Source organism: Aquarana catesbeiana, linkage group LG01, assembly GCF_042186555.1.
Source record: "Aquarana catesbeiana isolate 2022-GZ linkage group LG01, ASM4218655v1, whole genome shotgun sequence".
Lineage (NCBI taxonomy): Eukaryota > Metazoa > Chordata > Amphibia > Anura > Ranidae > Aquarana > Aquarana catesbeiana.
This window is the reverse complement of record NC_133324.1, coordinates 979085169-979106064: the sequence shown is the minus strand read 5'-3', so window position 1 is coordinate 979106064 and position 20896 is coordinate 979085169. Positions and strand designations below refer to the sequence as shown.

The following is a 20896-nucleotide window of genomic DNA, read 5'->3' as shown; positions in this document are numbered from 1 at the left end:
AAAACCAAAAACAGCCGTGTAAATTGACCAAGTGAACCTTTGTATAAGGCTTGATTCACACAAATCTGTTTTTTGATGCATTTTGCATTTTGCAGAAATGCAGGGAAATGTTCACATCAATGCATTTTTGTGCCTCTGCATTTTTGGAAAGGGTCAGGAACTGTTTTCTGCAAAATACAGCATTTTGCATGTAATAGAATTCAATGGACCTGCATCCAAAAACACAAGTACCGCGGTTTTACCACATTTTACCGTGATTTTGCCGCGATTTGCGTTTTGCTTTTTTCAATTTTTTTTACGCTGTATATAGCTGGTTGCTAAGTAGGGGGCTGGGAAGCCGGCCGTCGCATTCTTAACAACCAATGAGTCATCATCTGTCAGCTCCCCCCAAAATCCATACCAGACCCTTATCTGAGCATGCAGCCCGGCAGGTCAGGAAAGGGAGGGGATGAGTGAGCGCCCACCCCTCCTGAAACATACCAGGCTGCATGCCCTCAACATGGGGGATGGTTGCTTTAGGGCAGGGGGGCTCTGCGCCCCCCCCACCCCAAAGCACCTTGCCCCTATGTTGATGGGGACAAGGGCCTCTCCCTGACAACACTTGCCTGGTGGTTGTCGGGGTCTGCGGGCGGGGGGCTTATCGGAATCTGGAAACCCCCTTCAACAAGGGGGCACCCAGATCCCGTCCCCCCTATGTGAATGAGTATGGGGTACATTGTACCCCTACCCATTCACTAAAAAAAAAGTAGTGTAGTGTTAAAAATATACAGTAGACAGTTTTTGACAAGTCTTTTATTAAAAATCTTCTTCTTCTTCTCCGCTTCTTCCTCCGGTCTTCCTCCATCTTCTCCTGCATCTTCATCCTCCGGTCTTATCCTTCTCCCCCTGCTTCTTCTTTTTTTTTTAAGTGAATGGGTAGGTGTACAATTTACCCCATACTCATTCACATAGGGGGGCCGGGATCTGGGGCCCCCCTTGTTAAAGGGGGCTTCCAGATCCTGATAAGCTCCCCACCCGCAAACCCCGACAACCCTTGGTTGTCGGGAAGAGGCCCTTGTCCCCATCAACATGGGGGCAAGGTGCTTTGCGGTGGGGAGGGCGCAGAACCCCCCCTGCCCCAAAGCAACCGTCCCCCATGTTAAGGGCATGTGGCCTGGTATGATTCAGGAGGGGGGGTGCTCACTCGTCCCCTCCCTTTCCTGACCTGCCGGGGTGCATGCTCAGATAAGGGTCTGGTATGGATTTTGGGGGGACCCCCACGCCATATTTTTAAAATCTTGGTATGGACCTGAGAGGGGGACCCCACGCTGTTTTTTTTTTCTAGCCAGAAATTCTTTTTTTTTACTTTCAGCGGGAAGCCCGCTGACAACTGATAACTCATTGGTTGTTAAGGATGTGGCAGCCGGCTTCCCGGCCCCCTCCTCAGCAACCAGCTATATATAGTGTAAAAAAAAATGCGTCAAGCACCGCAAAAAGCCCTACAGAAATGCTCAAAAGCACCCTCCCTCCATAGAGAGAAGCACTACATAATATGCAGAGCAGACAGACACAATAGAACATTGGAATACAGCCATACCCTAACCGATCACAACAAAGAGACAATACACAATATATACATATATACAAGATTGTAAAAACGCGTGTCCAAAAACGCGGCAAGCATCGCAAAAAGCCCTACAGAAATGCTCAAAAGCAATATGCATAGATGTGCATCGAGCCTTAGTGAGCTTTCCCTTCAGCCTTCTACTATTAGATTCATGCACACTGGACATTTTTGCAGTTGCTCCTAGGAGCATCTGGCATTTTTTTTTCTGCCATAAACTCCCTTGCATGTTAGCCTATGTGTTCATGCACATATACTGCAGGATTTTAGCAGTGTTTAGTGGCAGGGGCTTCTAGCGGCAGGGAAAAAAACAGTGCGTTCAGGAGCAGCAATCATTTATTCTGGCCAATGAAATGAAATAACACCCAAAAGCTTGACTCCTGTAAAAGCTCCTAAAAGCTTTTGTAGCACCTTCTAGTGTGTGCTAGAAGTAGTGTGTGATAAACCCCTGTCCTCAAACAGGTCCCTGTCTGCCGCAAATGCTTCCTCTGTCCAGAACCAGCACTATCCAAGACCCTTTAGCCCACCCATTCACCAGACAACACCAGTCGTGGAGTGGCAGACAACAAACTCATTTATTATCACACATGGACACAACAGATAAAATAACTCAGACTCTTTCCCCCCACCCTTGGAAAACAGGGTGGGTTAGACTGTCCAATGACAATAGACACACAGGTCAGGTGTGTTCAAACTTCTCCACAGTAAACAGTCTTAGCAGGGGGCTGCTGGAGGAATACCCCCTCTCTCCATAGAGAGAAACACTACATAATATCCAGAGCAGACAGACACAATAGAACATTGGAATACAGCCACACCCTAACTCAGAGGTCTTCAAACTATGGCCCTACAGCAGTTCAGGAACTACAATTCCCATCATGCCTAGTCATGTCTGTGAATGTCAGAGTTTTACAATGCCTCATGTGACGTGTAGTTCCGCAACAGCTGGAGGGCCGTAGTTTGAAGATGCCTGCCCTAACCAATCACAGCAAAGAGTTCACAACAAAATGAGACAATATACAATATATACATATATACAAGATTGAGTCCGATTAGTACAGATCAGACTGGATTTCTCATTCACCTCGCAAAGAGTATTGTTCCCTTAAAATCCAGGGCCCATAATCTGTCGGTAAGAGGCTTGAATTAGGAGTAGGTAAATTCTAGCTGGGAATCTGGGCCAGGGTTCAGAGAAGTTCAGGGCTGGGTGACTCATCCTGGCAGCCCTCTGGTCTAGAAGGCTGGGAGAATCTTCTAGAATTAGTGGGTGGAGGTTAGAAGGAGCTGCCTTGAATATTTATGAGGCCTCGGCCAATCCCCAGTAAGGGGCAGAGCTTACATCATAAATAAACATGAGCCATGCCAGCAGGATTAGTCAGGTGGAAGATGGAGACACAGTCCTGAGGAGGCTGTTGGTGTCCCTCATGGGTGCCCCCTTGTCTGGGGAGTTTTCTGCCTTGGGTCAGGGCTCGGATGCTGGAACCATCCTGTCATAAGACAGGGGAGGAAGCCCTTCCTGGAGGCATGGGAGCAAGAGAGGACAGTGGAATGAGTGGAGCAGCACTGCTGGGGATTAACAATGGGGGATACTGCCACATGTAGTCAGTCTACCTGAAGACTGTGGTGTGCTTAAAGTGGTTGTAAACTGTTTTTTTCTTTTTTTACAACAACCTGCAAGACAAAGGCATAATGAGCTAGTATGCATACCTTACCTTAGAACAAAGCTGTTGTAGTGGTCCCCATACACCACTGTGACCGGCGACATGTCTCCCGGAGTTTTTTCTGGGTTTTAGGGCTCCGGCGCTGTGATTGGCCGGAGCCACAATAACGTCACTCCCGTCACGGCACAAGCAAGTTTAGGAGATATTCACAGTTACCTCTAAGTTACCACTTTAACCACTTACGGACCGTCCGCTATCGTTAAACGTTGGCACTTTGAAGAGGAGTGTATGGCTAGCTACCATAAGCCTGGTATCTTCTTCAGCGGGCGGTCTGCTTTCAGATAAAAGTGGTCTCCGTGGCGGATTTACCGCAATATCACTTTTATTGCGCCACTTACCATAAAAAATGGTAAAATAAGAAATGTTTTTTTTTAAACGCGCCCCGTCCCCGCGCGCTTGCGCGTAGAAGCGAATGCAAACCTGAGTAGCGCCTGCATATGAAAACCACACATGTGAGGTATCACCACGATCGATAGAGCGAAAGCAATAATTCTCCTCTGTAACTTAAAACATGCAACCTGTAGAATTTTTTAAATGTCGCCTATGGAGATTTTTAAGGGTAAAAGTTTGTTGCGATTCCATGAGCGGGTGCAACTTTGAAGCATGACATGTTGGGTATCAATTTACTCGGCGTAACATCATCTTTCACAGTGTAAAAAAATGGGCTAACTTCAATGTTGTCTTTTTTTTTTAATTAAAAAAGTGTTTTTTTTCCCAAAAAATGCGCTTGTAAGACCGCCGCACAAATACATTGTGACAAAGTATTGCAACGACTGCCATTTTACTCTCTAGGGTGTTAGAAAAAAAATATATATAATGTTTGGGGGTTCCAAGTAATTTTCTAGCAAAAAAAATGATTTTAACTTGTAAACAAGTTTGAAAAAATAGGCCCAGTTCTTACGAATTGCCGACCGCCGCATGCCGATTTACGTCAGGAGAATGGCACGGGCAGGCAAAAGGGCGTACCTGTATGTGCCTTTGAATTTGCAGCCTAGCAGTCGCACGCCAGCGACAGCGTGGGAGCGTGCCCACGGGTCCCACTAACTCGATTCACAGAATGGGGAGATGCCTATATAAACAAGACATTTCCCTGTTCTGCCTAGCAACATCACAGAGATCTACTGCTTCCTGTCTTTGGGAGCAGTGATCTCTGTCATGGTGTAGTGAGACAATCCCCCCTACAGTTAGAACACATCCCTTGATCGCCCCCTAGTTTTAACCCCTTCCCTTCCAGTGTAATTTATACAGTAATCAGTGGCTTTTTATAGCACTGATTGCTGTATAAATGTCACTGGTCTGAAAATAGTGTCAAAAGTGTCCGAACTGTCCGCCACAATGTCGCAGTCCTGATAAAAATCGCAGATCGCCGCCATTACTAGTAAAAGAAACAAATAATAAAAATGCCATAAATCTATGCCCTATTTTGTAGACGCTATAACTTTTGTGCAAACCAATCAATATACGTGTAGCGCAATACTTCCTTGGGAGCTGCTGTTAGTTCATACCTTTCTGTTAGTGGCTCTCCTCCCCTGCATGAATAACATCAGCAGACAGTCCAGTAACATTTTAACATAAACTTTATTCTTTTCCTTGCAGCATGTTAGAAAAGAAGTTGCAATATTTACAGTCTATGACTCCAGAAATTATGAGTTGCCTCTTAATCTTTGGTTCCTTTACCAGTAGTTATATCCTCTTCCCTTAATGAACTGACCGATGCCTCTCTAAAAAACATCTTGGTATGTGGATGTAAAGCCCCATACATATGATAGGACTTTGTACAAACTTTCCCTTGGATTTTTGAACAAAGGGCGTTGGCCTTAAGTTTGTATTGCATACAGACGGCAGGACTTTTCCAGTCAAATTTTACCAAATCACGTGGTTTTTCAGCTCTTTACCACCACCCTTTGGTCAACTTCTGTATTGTTGTCTGATATTGTGTCAATCTCGTCACATTTATCAGCGAGATTTACACCTTGCGAGCCGGGTTAACACTGGTGCGGGGATCCAATTTGGATCCCCGCCAATGCCAGGCACTGTGTTTGGTATGAATCTTGAGGGGGAACTCCTCGCCAAATTTTAAATAAAAAAACGGCATGGGTTCCCCTCCAGGGGCATACCAGGCCCTTAGATCTGGTATGGATTTTAAGGGGAACCCCCTACGCCGAAAAAACAGCATGGGGGTCCCCCCAAAATCCATACCAGACCCTTATCCAAGCACGCAGCCTGGCTGGTCAGGAAAGGGGGTGGGGACGAGCGAGCGCCCCCCTCCTGAACCGTACCAGGCCGCAAGCCCTCAACATGGGGGGTGGGTGCTTTGGGTGAGGGGGGCACCCTGCCGGCCCTCCACCCCAAAGCACCTTGTCCCCATGTTGATGAGGACAAGGGCCTCTTCCCGACAACCCTGGCCATTGGTTGTCGGGGTCTGCAGGCAGGGGGGTTTATTGGAATCCGGGAGCCCCCTTTAATAAGGGGGCCCCCAGATCCCCGCCCCCCACCCTATGTGAATGAGTATGGGGTACATCGTACCCCTACCCATTCACCTAGTGAAAAAAGTGTCAATAAAAATACACAGTACACAGGTTTTTAAAGTAATTTATTAAGCAGCTCCGGGGGTCTTCTTCCGACTCCGGGGGTCTTCATCTGACTTCAGGGTCTTCTTCCAACTTCGGGGGTCTTCTTCTGACTTTGTGGGTCTCTCCGGCGTCTTCTCCCGGTGTCCGGATATTCTGCCGGCTCCTCTGCTATCTTGTGCCGCTCTTTTGCTAGCAGTGGCCCGGACTTCTGGATCGTCTTCTTCCCTCTTCTCTTCTTCTGATGTTGACACGACGCTCTCTCCAGCTGGAATGCTCTCTGAGCGCTCCGCAATGGACTTATATAGGCGGTGACCCCACCTCCTTATGAGGTCACAGTCCCGGGGCATGCTGGGACTGTGATCTCATAAGGGGGCGTGGTCATCGGATGAGAGCGTCGTATCAACATCGGAAGAAGAGAAGAGGGAAGAAGACGATGCAGAAGTCCGGGCCACCGCTAGCAAAAGAGCGGCATAAGATAGCGGCAGAGCCGGCAGAAGATCTGGACACCGTGAGAAGACCCTGGAGAGACCCCTGAAGTCGGAAGAAGACCCCCGGAGTCAGAAGAAGACCCCCGGAACTGCTAGGGTGGGGGGATGGGATCTGGGGGCACCCTTATTAAAGGGGGCTCCTGGATTCTGATAAGCCCCCTGCCTGCAGAGCCCGACAATCAACAGCCAGGGTTGTCGGGAAGAGGCCCTTGTCCTCATCAACATGGGAACAAGCTGCTTTGGGGTGGGGGTGCTCGCTCGCTCGTCCCCACCCCCTTTATTGACCGGCAGGGCTGCGTGCTCGGATAAGGGTCTGGTATGGATTTTGGGGGGACCCCCACGCCGTTTTTTGGCGTAGAGGGTTCCCCTTAAAACCCATACCAGACCGAAGGGCTTGGTATTCCCCCAGAGGGGAATTCCCTCTCACACCCGCCGCAGTAGGAAAATGTGTTTTTCCTATTGCAGCTAGCGCGAGATATACAGTGCCCTGTCGCCGAGAACTAGCGCTATCCGATCGCACTGGAAACATTCGGCTGCGTACTGTAGTTTGTACAAAAGTCAGACGGCTTTGTGTACACACAATCGGACTTTGCTCCATCGGACTTTTGTTGCCAGAAAGTTTGTCCGTTCGCACAGCCAACAAAAGTCAGATGGAAACTGAAAAAGTTTGTCCGATGGAGCATACACACGGTCAGATGTTGCTCCAAAACAGCTAATTTAGATGTTTGTTGTCAAAAAGTCTGATCGTGTGTACGGGCCTTAAGAAGTACCAGGCCTCACCTGCCTATCTCGACTCCTGCGATCCTCCCAGGACAGTTGAGGAAAAGCCTGGGCGCACCCCGATCTACGTCATCCTTTTAGTAACTGCTTCCTGCTCCGCATGTCCAGAACCATCCCAGCTGGTAATGTCTGGCCCATTGCTCCCAGAGTTTCTTTCAGTGACTTAAGGTGATGAACCATCCAGCACTGAGGTCTCTGAACCTTCGGGCCTTCAGGGTCAAGTTTTGCTATCCAGCACTGAGAGCATTACACCCCCAGGCCTTCAAGCCTGCTCCTTGCTGATCACATCTTTGCAGCCTTTCTGGATTCAATTCCCATCTCCAACCACACCAGGAAACATGTGACCTTAGTTTTTATAACAGTCCCGCCTCTGCCCAAACAAAACAAGAGCGTTCTCCAAAACTACCTACCACTCTGCTCCCTCAGTCCACCCACCTTCCAGAACATTTCAGAGAAAGTGATGGAAATCTTGCAGGGCAGAGTGTAGGTGGCCACACCCTTATCTATTCTATCAAATCTCCCAACCAAATTAACCAACCAGCTTACACCAACAGGCTAAAACACTGGCAACTTTACCTGACACTAATCCTAATTAACTAATTAGTACACACCTAAGTTGGTGGGTGCTACATACACCCCCTCCTGAAATCACAACTGTCCCCAGTTGTGGAAAAGGAATCCACAGCTAGAGAACAGTTCTAACCTACCTCCTAACACGAGGCATCTCATATGTCCATATGTATGGTTATGTGTGTATATCCACAAAAAAAAATCTTTCAAATGAAATATTGATTTTGTTCAACATGAAACTAGCAAAGGGACTGACAGGAACAGCAGGGAAATAGTGTCCATACTGGCCAGGTAGGCACTGAATCTGTTGCCCTGTGTAGAAAGTCAATGGGATAGCCCACTCTAAACCATCTGCGCACTTGCAGTCCAAGGCTTGTCCAGCATACCTGTATAGCACTCTACAGATAATACCGGGGGTCCGGCAGTCTTTTCCACGTGTCTCCTTCACCTCTGACCGAGATTGAATAACTATTAGTATGTTGACCAAGCTTTTGAATCAGGACACGATCCTTATATATGGCCCGTCCTTGCTGCCATTCTCTAAAAATGTTCTGAAACCTTATCCACATCTCATGGTCAGGTGTCCTTTGAGGTTTAGGCACGTGTAAGTAGTCCCATATGAGATCCCCTTCCCACTGTTAATGGGAAGCCTCCACAATCTCCATGATTTCCTCTGTCACATAAGGTTAGTCTAATCCCCACTCCTGAGCAACCCTCTTCTGAACGTCCCTTTGGAACCGTGACAGCTGTGACAGTTCCCGCCCAGGCAGCACACAAGATTTTGGGGCTCGGACAGCCCTTTGCACGTGCGTGAGTTCTTTGTTATGAGGGGCACCTATGATGCATGTAGTAGGTGGAACTGGGGGTGCTGGGAATGTAGCTATGCTCTCCGGAGCCCCAGTTGATGCACTTAATGAAGTGGAACTTTCCACATACCATTCCTCCTCCTCACTAGAGCCACATTCCTCTGGAGAGGACCAAACAAATAAATGTTCTAAGAACCCCATACCTCTCCAGCACTTCTGGGAACCGTAGTCCACACCCCAGCCCTTGCTTCCCCTGCCCAGCTCACCTGAGGGGTCCTCCTCTTCTACCAGCGGCTCCTTCTGGACAGGTTCAGCAAGGGGCTTACAAGAAGAGGCCGGCATTTCAGGGAGATTTCCCGGGGCTAGCTCAACAACACCAACAGCCCCCGGGTCCCTGACCAGACCACAGGCCTTCCCCACAGATCCTACCTGGACCTCCGGCATATTCGACTCCTCCTGGGCAGGCTGGAACTCCTCTGCTGCAGTCTCTGAGATGACTTGGCCCTCTCCGGCCCTCCGGAGGTTTGTGGCTTGAGGCGTGCAGAGTCGGTGGTGCTGTTCACGTGGTAGTAGCATACCTCCTGCTGTTCGGGTCCCAGCCGCGTAAGCTGCAGGCTGCAGCGGCCACACTGGGCCCAGGCGGTGACTCCCATGGTGGGTCTCCGACAGCCGGAACAAAGCAAACACAGTATCTCCACTCCATTGACTACTCCCAACGCTAGCCCACCGGTGACTTCCAAGCGGATGCCAGTGTCCACGAGGAACTGTTCCTGCTTGTCAGTAGATTGCTGCATGATGAGTGTAATGGTAAAGCTCCCCGCCATCTTCCTCCGCTGTGTGTACAGCACGCGAGGATCTGTAACAGTTCATTTTAACAGTGCGTGCCAGTGACCCCTGGCGGCAGGCACCAAAGAACTACAGATTAAAGCAGCAATTACTATTTCACAGTGAAAATGTCCCTTTGTGATGTCCCAACTGTAAGAGACATGTTCCCTGCTTGTCTCTGGCCATACCTCCCTTGGTGTCCATGTTTTATCCACGAGTTATAGCGACATCCACAATTCCCAGCCACATTTTTCAACTGTGTAGCAGGATAGTTTTTGCAAACAGTGGCGGTGTTGGCGCTGCACCAACGCCAGACACCTCTGTACGAATGGCAAGGTGCCGCATGCGATGGTCACTTAGGACTACACGGAATACAGTCACTGATTTGCAGATTCTGTCTCTGGAGTTGCTAGGGGTAACGGACTAACAGAAAGGTGAACATCTCAGTGGGACCTCCATGTAGCGCACTACTCCCTTGGGAGCTGCTGTTAGTTCATACCTTTCTGTTAGTGGCTCTCCGTTTTCCTCCCCTGCATGAATAACATCAGCAGACAGTCCAGTAACATTTGAATGAATGAATGAATGAATGATTTATAAAGCGCTGCAAATGCGAACTGAATCACCTCAAGGCGCTGGATGCATTTGAACATGACCTTTATTCTTTTCCTTGCAGCATGTTAGAAAAGAACTTGCAATATTTACAGTCTATGGCTCCAGGAAGTATGAGTTGCCTCTGAATCTTTGGTTCCTTTACCAGCAGTTATATCCTCTTCCCTTAATGAACTGACTGATGCCTCTCTGAAAAATATCTTGGTATGTGGATGTTAGAAGTACCAGGCCTCATCTGCCTATCTCGACTCCTGCGATCCTCCCAGGTCGGTTCAGGAAAAGTCCGGGCACACCCCGATCTACTTCATCCTTTTAGCAACTGCTTCCTGCTCCGCATGTCCAGAACCATCCCAGCCGGTAATGTCTGACCCATTGCTCCCAGAGTTTCTTTCAGTGACTTAAGGTGATGAACCATCCAGCACTGAATTCTCTGAACCCTCAGGCCTTCAGGGTCAAGTTTTGCTATCCAGCACTGAGAGCATTACACCCTCAGGCCTTCAAGCCTGCTCCTTGCTGATCACATCTTTGCAGCCTTTCTGGATTCAATTCCCATCTCCAACCACACCAGGAAACATGTGACCTTAGTTTTTATAACAGTCCCGCCTCTGCCCAAACAAAACAACGATTGGCTTAGAGCGGTCTCCAAAACTACCTGCCACTCTGCTCCCTCAGTCCACCCACCTTCCAGAACATTTCAGAGAAAGTGATGGATATCTTGCAGGGCAGAGTGTAGGTGGCACACCCTCCTCTATTCTATCAAATCTCCCAACCAAATTAACCAACCAGCTTACACCAACAGGGTAAAACACTGGCAACTTTACCTGACACTAATCCTAATTAACTAATTAGCACAGCCTAAGTTGGTGGGCGCTACATACGCTTATTGCTATTTTTTTTTTTTTTAACCAAAAATATGTAGAAAAATACATATCGGCCTAAACTGAGGAAAAAATATGTTATATATTTTGGGGGGATTTTTATTATAGCAAAAAGTAAAAAAAAAAATAGCTTTTTTTCAAAATTGTTGCTCTTTTTTTGTTTATAGCGCAAAAAATAAAAACCGCAGAGGTGATCAAATACCACCAAAAGAAAGCTCTATTTGTGGGAAAAAAAGGATATCAATTTTGTTTGGGTGCAACGTCCCACAACCACACAATCAGCTAAAACAATGCAGTGCCAAATCGCAAAAAATGCTTTGGTCAGGAAGAGGGGTAAATCCTTCTGCTGAAGTGGTTAAGTCTTCATCCTTCCCTGGGAGATATTCTGAGTGTTAGTTGGTAGGACTGGTGTGATAGTTAGCCTGGAGGGGCTAGTGAAAGGGGCAGCTGCAGCCAGGTGGGTTGGCAGTACCTAGAGAGGTGGTGCTGGCTGGGATCAGTAGCCACATAGGAGAAGTACAAGCTGTTTTCATTATATCTTTGCTACACAACAAGGGGCTACAAGTTCCTGCCTGTAAAGGGCTATTGCTAAAATCTGACTGGGAGCCTGTCAGAATATTCTACAACTGGAGCAAGCAAGTGTGTGCAGGAGGCTAGTGAAGGAGACTGCATATAGGAAGCTGTTCTTGAAATTTTGGTGAAGTTAAGTGGGCATCCCATAACCTCCCATCCCTATCCAAGTTATTACCCCTCAATAAATAACAAAAACAGTCACAGACTGTTCTGACTCTGGAGTAGGGATGAGCCGAACACCCCCCTGTTCGGTTTGCACCAGAACATGCGAACAGGAAAAAAGTTTGTTCGAACACGTGAACACCGTTAAAATCTATGGGACACGAACATGAATAATCAAAAGTGCTAATTTTAAAGGCTTATATGCAAGTTATTGTCAGAAAAAGTGTTTGGGGACCTGGGTCCTGCCCCAGGGAACATGGATCATTGCAAAAAATTTTTTTAAAATGCCCGTTTTTTCGGGAGGAGCAATTTTAATCATGCTTAAAGTGAAGCAATAAAAGTGTAATATCCCTTTAAATTTTGTACCTTGGGGGTGTCTATAGTATGCCTGTAAAGGGGCGCATGTTTCCCGTGTTTAGAACAGTCTGACAGCAAAATGACATTTCAAAGGAAAAAAAGTCATTTAAAACTACTCGCGGCTATTAATGAATTGCCGGTCCGACAATACACATAAAAGTTCATTGATAAAAACAGCATGGGAATTCCCCACAGGGGAACCCCGAACCGAAATTTTTTTAAAAAATGACGTGGGGGTCCCCCTAAATTCCATACCAGGCCCTTCAGGTCTGGTATGGATATTAAGGGGAACCCCGGCCAAAATTAAAAAAAAATGACGTGGGGGTCCCCCTAAATTCCATACCAGGCCCTTCAGGTCTGGTATGGATATTAAAGGGAACCTCGCGCCAAAATTAAAAAAAAAAAAACGGCGTGGGGGCCCCCCAAAAATCCATACCAGACCCTTATCCGAGCACGCAACCTGGCAGGCCACAGGAAAAGAGGGGGGACGAGAGAGTGCCCCCCCTCCTGAACCGTACCAGGCCACATGCCCTCAACATTGAGAGGGTGCTTTGGGGTAGCCCCCCAAAACACCTTGTCCTCATGTTGATGAGGACAAGGGCCTCATCCCCACAACCCTGGCCGGTGGTTGTGGGGGTCTGCGGGTGGGGGGCTTATCGGAATCTGGAAGCCCCCTTTAACAAGGGGACCCCCAGATCCCGGCCCTCCCCCCTGTGTGAAATGGTATGGGGGTACATAAGTACCCCTACCATTTCACAAAAAAACTGTCAAAAATGTTAAAAATGACAAGAGTTTTTGACAACTCCTTTATTTAAATGCTTCTTCTTTCTTCTACTATCTTCCTTCATCTTCTTCTTCTTCTTCTGGTTCTTCTGGCTCTTCTGGTTCTTCCTCCAGTGTTCTCGTCCAGCATCTCCTTCGCGACATCTTTTTCCTTTCTTCTCCTCGGGCCGCTCTGCACCCATGGCATGGGGGGAGGCTCCCGCTCTTCTCTTCATCTTCTTCTCTTTTTCATCTTCTTCTCTTCTTCATCTTCTTCTCCGGGCCGCTCCGCACCCATGCTGGCATGGAGGGAGGCTCCCGCTTTGTGACGCGTCTCCTCTTCTGACGGTTCTTAAATAACGGGGGGCGGGGCCACCCGGTGACCCCCGCCCCCCCTCTGATGCATGGGGACATGACGGGGCTTCCCTGTGGCATTCCCCGTGACATCACGGGGAAGTCCCATCAAGTCACCGTGCGTCAGAGGGGGGCGGGGTCACCGGGTGGCCCCACCCCCCGTTATTTAAGAACTGTCAGACGAGGAGAAGTGTCACACAGCAGGAGCCTCCCTCCATTCCAGCATGGGTGTGGAGCGGCCCGGAGAAGAAGATGAAGAAGAGAAGAAGAGAAGAAGATGAAGAAGAGAAGAAGATGAAGAAGAGAAGAAGATGAAGAGCGGGAGCCTCCCCCCATGCCATGGGTGCGGAGCGGGCCGAGGAGAAGAAGATAGAAGACGCTGCAGAGGAAATACTGGACGAGAACACCGGAGGAAGAACCAGAAGAGCCAGAAGAACCAGAAGAAGAAGAAAAAGGAGATGAAGGAAGATAGAAGAAAGAATAAGCATTTAAATAAAGGAATTGTCAAAAACTGTCTCTTGTCATTTTTTTTTCAATTTTGGTTCGGGGTTCCCCTGTGGGGAATTCCCATGCCGTTTTTATCAATGAACTTCTACGTGTATTGTCGGACCGGCAATGCATTAATAGTCGCGAGTAGTTTTAAATGACTTTTTTCCTTTGAAATGTCATTTTGCTGTCAGACTGTTCTAAACACGGGAAACATGCGCCCCTTTACAGGCATACTATAGACACCCCCAGGTACAAAATTTAAAGGGATATTACACTTTTATTGTTTCACTTTAAGCATTATTAAAATCACTGCTCCCGAAAAAACGGCCGTTTTTAAAACTTTTTTTTTGCATTGATTCATGTCCCCTGGGGCAGGACCTGGGTCCCCAAACACTTTTTATGACAATAACTTGCATATAAGCCTTTAAAATTAGCACTTTTGATTTCTCCCATAGACTTTTAAAGGGTGTTCTGCGGCATTCAAATTTGCCGCGAACACCCCAAATTGTTCACTGTTCGACAAACATGCGAACAGCCGATGTTCAAGTCGAGTTCGACTCGAACTCGAAGCTCATCCCTACTCTGGAGTGCCTGTATAAAAATGTGGTGTGCCTGGCCGTGCAGGGTGGGGGGTCCAAGTTTATCAGCAGTCCCTACAAGGGTGTGCTACATTTATAAAAGCTTTAGACACTTTTACAAGCGTCAGGCATTTTTTTCTTCCAAAACAGTGCTAGCTTCTAGGAGAGTTAAATAAATGTCCTGTGTGTATGAGGCCTTAGAAAACTCCACACAGATGTTGGTTTATTCCATACTTGAACCCCACATGATGTTGTGTGTTTTATTAATTTCTTACCAATGTCCAATACATAACCTATCTGTAACATAACAGTGATGATCATTTGTTTTGTTTTTTTCTGAAGAATTGCGACCCTCCTGTAATCGCGGTCTTGGGATCTGGGGGCGGACTCCGTGCCATGGTTGGTTTAATGGGAACAATTTCGAAACTGGCCGAACTCAACATTTTAGGTGCCGCTACATACATGGCTGGGATATCTGGATCAACATGGTATATACATTATAACAATTTATACAGCAATTTGTTACCTGAATAATCTAACAGCTATTGTTTTTAGCCACATTGCCCCCCAGGACATTTTTTTAAATGTTACACACACACGTATCATATTTTTTTGAGGCTAAAAAAAAGTTACTTTAAACTATATATACTGTATATATTTTTTTCAAGATCCCCTGGAAAATAATGGCTGTTACATTTTTTTTTATGTCAAGCGATATTTGCGCAGCTGTTTATCAAATGCATATTTACACTAAAATATTTTGTTTATGTCCAAAAAAAGTATTATACACAATTTTTTGGTAAAATAATGGGGTTGCATCAAGTAAACAGATACCAAACATGTCAAAACTTAAAATTGCGCACATCTGCGAAATGGCAGAAAAATGAAGGTACCTACAATTTTTTATAGTTAAGGCTTTAAAAGCCTTTATGGGTCTTCAGATTAGAGTTAACTATGAATTCTATCCCTAGAATTAGGAATTCCTCATATGTGTGGCACAGTTTCTGTTTACATATATGTGCAGTGGAGGCGCTTTAATATATATTTTTTTAAATATATTTATTTATTTTTTAACCATTTAATTTTCTTATACTTTATCATTTAACTGTCACAAGGGGGCTAACAAGTCCTCTATGTGATAGCATAGGCAAGTGACAAGTCCTCTTTATGGAGACATCAGGGGTCTATTTCACGCCCAATGTTTCCCTTGCCTTCACTGTAGCTAATCAAGTACAGATCAGGCTATATTACCTGCTTTCCCTACTACAGTAGCCAGGGGAGGACTGCTTTGAAACCAAAGTGATGAAATCACCACCACTTTGAGCTTCATTACTTGCAGGGGAGATCAGGGAATGGATGTTCCTCCATCTCCTCTTCCTTAATGGATGAAACATTTTTCAGTGGTCTTGGAGGAATGGGAGAACCAGTAATCTACCATGGGGGTGGCGGTGAAGGAGAGCTGCCCATCTGACCACTGTAAAAGTGATCGGGAGGATGTAGAGCCGCCTGGATCACTTTTACTAAACAGATGAACACTGGCTGGCTGAAACAGGTGGGGGACTGAATGAGCTGATTGTAGAAGGAATTTGGGAGGACATAGCCCTGAGGAGCTGCTGAATAATTGCCTGGATATGGGGACTGGTAATGTGCTGAGCAGATGACCAGCTTGGACGCCCTGATCTGGTGTAGCGGTGCAAGGCCTGACAAGCTATGGATGTACCACTGGCAGAGCCAACAAAGGAGACCACCCACAATTATTCATACATGCCTACCACCCCTGCAAGGGTATCAGGAGCTGGTGAGTGGGGACCCACTAGGGGGAACACATGAGTCACCTGATCTGTTGAGCACAAGAGTCGCCTAATCGATTAAACACTTGATCATTTTGGAGCTTCACCATTTTTATATTAACACTGCTTTTGGGACGTTTTATCACTTGAACTTGTTTTGATACACACATCCCCTCTTTTTGATACACATTTTTTGTGATTTTTTTATGACAGTTGGGAATTATTTATGATCTATTATATTATGGCTTTTTATACATTTCATATATATATATATATATATATATATATATATATATATATATTTATATATTTTTTTGTCATGTATATGATTAGTTTTTTCTTGGTCACTCATTATTTATATATCAATAATTGATTTGGTTGGTTGCACTTTATATATTATAGGTGTTTATCACGATTGCACTATCACTGTTTGGTTAATTAGCATTAACGTGTAGTGTGCACATTTTTTGTATTAATAGGGAGATTTATCTCCCCAAGTATAGGTAGCGCCATCTACCCCATTTCACTTACTCCACTGGCTAAAAAAATTGACAGCTGACTTATAGAGCTGCAGCCATGAGATTGCTTCAACCACTTGAAGTCTGGGATGTTTCAGCATGGCTTCAGGACGTCAAGTGATTCGACAACAAATGTAGAACAATTTTCATCTAGACAAAGAATGTTAAATTGATAACTTACCTATCACATCCAACTTACAACTTTGACTTTGCAGGTGTATATCCTCTCTGTATTCAGAAAAAAACTGGTCAGACTCTTCATGCTTTAAAGACCTGGAGATTAAGTTACGTGAGCGAATAAAACAGGAGATTCAACGGAAACATCCATGGGAGAAGATAAAAGAGAAATTTCTTGAAGAGTTGTACTCTCTGACAGATTTATGGGCCTATACGCTTGTCTTCGAAGCCTTGAATACAGTAAGTCCCACCCGGGTCCTCTCTGAGGTTTGGAACCCAGGAGAACCTTTAGCTCTGGGGTGACTTATCTTTAGCTTCTTGATTAATGGAGATGGCACAGTCTTTGTTTTTCTCTGTCCATCAGAATCAAACTCTTAATGTTCTTGCTGTTTGTCTACATTTCTACATCCTGCTTTACACCCAGATGTTATCATTGGAAACAAAGCATGCAGTGCTACTACCTCCCCAATCATCCAACTCGGCTCTGAAGCCGGTGTCTGGCATGGTTGCCGAGTCCTCATGAACACTTGATCCAGAGATAGAAGACGGCACAACAACATGTATCAGTGACGTGATAAGATTTATGAAATGCAGAGTATTACATCCATGGATAAGTGCAGAACAAAAACCCCAAATAGATCTGGGAGTGTTTTTTTGCCTACAACCCTGTACAGTCAGTCCCCGGGTTACAAACAAGATAGGGTCTGTAGGTTTGTTCTTAAGTTGAATATGTTTGTAAGTCAGAACGGGTACATTTTTGTAAGTGTAGCTGCAGTCAAAAAAATGTTTTTTAAGCTTTTTGGCTATCATAGGGAAGAGTTAACACCCCTGTAACGTTTGTTTTGCTGTCTGTGCACCTCTTCAGAAGATTTCACCTCACTTTCTGTCCCAATGAGAATTGGATTTAGAAACTTTTGGGTTTTTGTGGAAACAAGCCTTGGTGATAAAGCATCAGTGGAGGTACCTTTTTCCCATAATAACTCTTACAGGAGAGAATTGCCCTTCCTAGGAGTAGATTTCCTCTCCCTTCCTGTTGTCTCCCTTTGTTTGTAAGTAGGAGTTGTTTTAAGTTGGATGTTTGTAACTAGGGGACCGCCTGTATGTATAAGGGGAGAAGTCTCCAAAATGCATAAATATACAAAAGGACCCACCAGGAGTTGACTCCCACAAGAGGCTTACCATGAATTCTTTATTGAAAATAATAATCAAATGGACATAAAACTCAAACATATATAAAAAAAGGACCAGAGGGTCTAGGGAAAGGATTCTTCAGAGAGGGACACACAGGCTTTAAAAGATTGCAAAAATGGAAAAATGCATTAATAAAAACAAGTAAATATCCACCCACAATGACAAATAACCACTATATACCTCCACCAGTGGATGAAGTAATGATGAAATAACAGACACACCACATGAACCCTTCTCATTCACTCAAATACCCCCCCCCCCCCCCCCCACATAGTATGGGTAATATAAATGACAAACTGACAGTAGCAAATTCTAATGTTTAGGGCAATGTAAAAATGATGGTGGAATACCAAAGTACAAAAAAATAATAATAATATGCCCTAGAAGCATTGAATAAGTGCACCACTTGTATAGTAGTCTCTATTTGAATAATTACATGTTGTAGATCCTGTCATTAACTGCGGATGGAAATGAAAAAAACACTGTTACTGCTGAAAAGTTATTCAGAGTGGACCTTTGGGAAGAATTATGGAATGTCCTCAAAGATGTCGTACATCCAGAATAATGTGAAGGTTGAAAAAGTGTCAATATGAACAACATCAGATTAATAAAACTGATAGAAACTGACACATACCTTCACTCCACTCCTGCAGAGATTGTCCGTGTATAGCAGGGAGTACAGCTTCACTCATCAGGTTGGAAGCACATGCCTTCTGAAAGACAATCCCCTGATAATGTCAGGGGAGGGAGAACCTTCTTCATGGATGAGGTAAAAGATGTTGACAAAGTCCAGATCCAGAGAAGGCCGGCTGGCCAGAGTAGGCTATGACACTTCGCTGGGCTTAACACACACTGCTCTAGGAACGCTCTATCACCGCTTGGAGCCTCTTCACACAAGCTCTGTTCCCAGCGCTGTATGGCTGTGGTGCCTGGCGTGTAAGGGGGAGCGTTCCTAGAGCAGTGTGTGTTAAGCCCAGCGAAGTGTCATAGCCTACTCTGGCCGGCCGGCCGTCTCTGGATCTGGACTTTGTCAACATCTTTTACCTCATCCATCAGGAAGGTTCTCCCTCCCCTGACATTATCAGGGGATTGTCTTTCAGAAGGCATGTGCTTCCAACCTGATGAGTGAAGCTGTACTCCCTCCTATACACGGACAGTCTCTGCAGGAGTGGAGTGAAGGTATGTGTCAGTTTCTATCAATTTTATTAATCTGATGCCGTTCATATTGACATTTTTTCAACCTTCACATTATTCTGGATGTACGACATCTTTGAGGACATTCCATAATTCTTCCCAAAGGTCCACTCTGAATAACTTGTCAACAGTAATGCCCCGTACACATGGTCGGATTTTCCGACGGAAAATGTGTGATAGGATCTTGTTGTCGGAAATTCCGACCGTGTGTAGGCTCCATCACACATTTTCCATCGGATTTTCCAACACACAAAGTTTGAGAGCTTGCTATAAAATTTTCCGACAACAAAATCCATTGTCGGAATTTCCGATCGTGTGTACACAAATCTGACGCACAAAGTGCCACGCATGCTCAGAATAAATAAAGAGATGAAAGCTATTGGCTACTGCCCCGTTTATAGTCCCGACGTACGTGTTTTACATCACCGCGTTCAGAACGATCGGATTTTCCAACAACTTTGTGTGACCGTGTGTATGCAAGACAAGTTTGAGCCAACATCCGTCAGAAAAAATCCTAGGATTTTGTTGTCGGAATGTCCGATCAATGTCCGACTGTGTGTACGGGGCATTACAGTGTTTTTTTTCATTTCCATCCGCAGTTAATGGCAGGATCTACGACATCTACTTATTCAAATAGAGATTACTATACAATAGGAGGCTTTCCTGACCCTTCTTTTTTGTTTTTCTATAAAACTCAAACAGTCAGACGGTGAGCGGACCATGATGGAACCTCCACATAAAAGCATTCCCCATAAAAAAAAACAGTCCTCCCCACACTCCACTGTTCAAAATTTTCCCACAGAACGTACCCTCCTATCCTTTTAATTACCCCCACACTACACCCCAGCAATATACTATATATGCTCAGGGTATCCTGATAAGCCAAAACATACCATCATCAGCTGGCCTATCAGCTATGGTTTCATATAAGCTAAATTGTTTCCCGTTGTGTGCCAGAGAGGTACAGGACTGTAGCAGGAATAAATCACCTGTCAGCACTGATAGTCTTCCCGCATTGTCAAGTCCAATTCTACCCTACTATACTGTATACTCAACGCCATCTGCTAAAAGCCGAGTCCAGCCTGCAAAGTCCTTAAAGCATGTCTCCATCCAGAATAAATTTCCATATAATGCAGCTGATATGACCCTAGGCTAGTGCAGGTGGAGTAATGCGGGCAAACTGTAGTAGAAGACCGTGCAGAGATGTATAGCCATGGGGCTGTCATGGCACTGTTTATTGGTGGTGGTGGTGGTGGGTGGGGGGTTAGTGTGGTTTTAACTGGGAGGGTAGGTGGGTGGTCTGCAGGAAGGATGGGGGGGATTGAAGTAGGAATAGTGGGAGTGTGGGATGACTTCTTTTTGGGTGGAAGGCTTTTGAGTGGGTGTTCCATCCTGGTCCACTCACCATCTGGATTGAGTTTTGTGTCCATTTGATTATTATTTTTATAAAGGATTTGTGGTAAGCCTCTTGTAGGTGTCATATCCTTGGTGGGTGCTTTTGTACAACCACAAATAAGTCAACATGTTTTGGCCACTCGTGACTGTAATAACCAAGGTCTGGATGGCTGAAACATGTTGATTTGTGTCTGTAATACTCTGCATTACATAAATCTTATCATGCCACTGATGCATGCCGTTGTGCTGGCTTCTTTCTGTTGATCGGATGTTATCAGTACCAGCAATCTGAGTCATGTGTAAGGACTAGAGATGAGCTGAACTGCCCTGGGTTTGGTTTGGGTGTTGTTTGGTGAACTTCAAAAGAAGTAAGTATGCTGAACATGAGCCCTGTTGAAATCAATGAGAGCCAAATCTGTCAATTTAACAAAAATGTAAATTTATACTGTATCCTTTTTTTTTATTTGTAAATGTTAATTTTGATGTAGCACATCCTACAAGAA

At 45.5% G+C, this 20896-nt stretch overlaps 1 protein-coding gene across 1 annotated transcript in view; it reads left to right on the top strand.

The window, feature by feature from the left end:
• LOC141123548 (cytosolic phospholipase A2 gamma-like) overlaps positions 1-20896 on the top strand; it is a 201096-nt gene that overhangs the window by 37647 nt on the left and 142553 nt on the right. Inside the window, exons 4-5 of the mRNA XM_073612062.1 lie at positions 14471-14616; positions 16652-16853. Of these exons, the coding sequence (XP_073468163.1) occupies positions 14471-14616; positions 16652-16853 (348 nt within the window). The remainder of the gene's footprint in view (positions 1-14470; positions 14617-16651; positions 16854-20896) is intronic.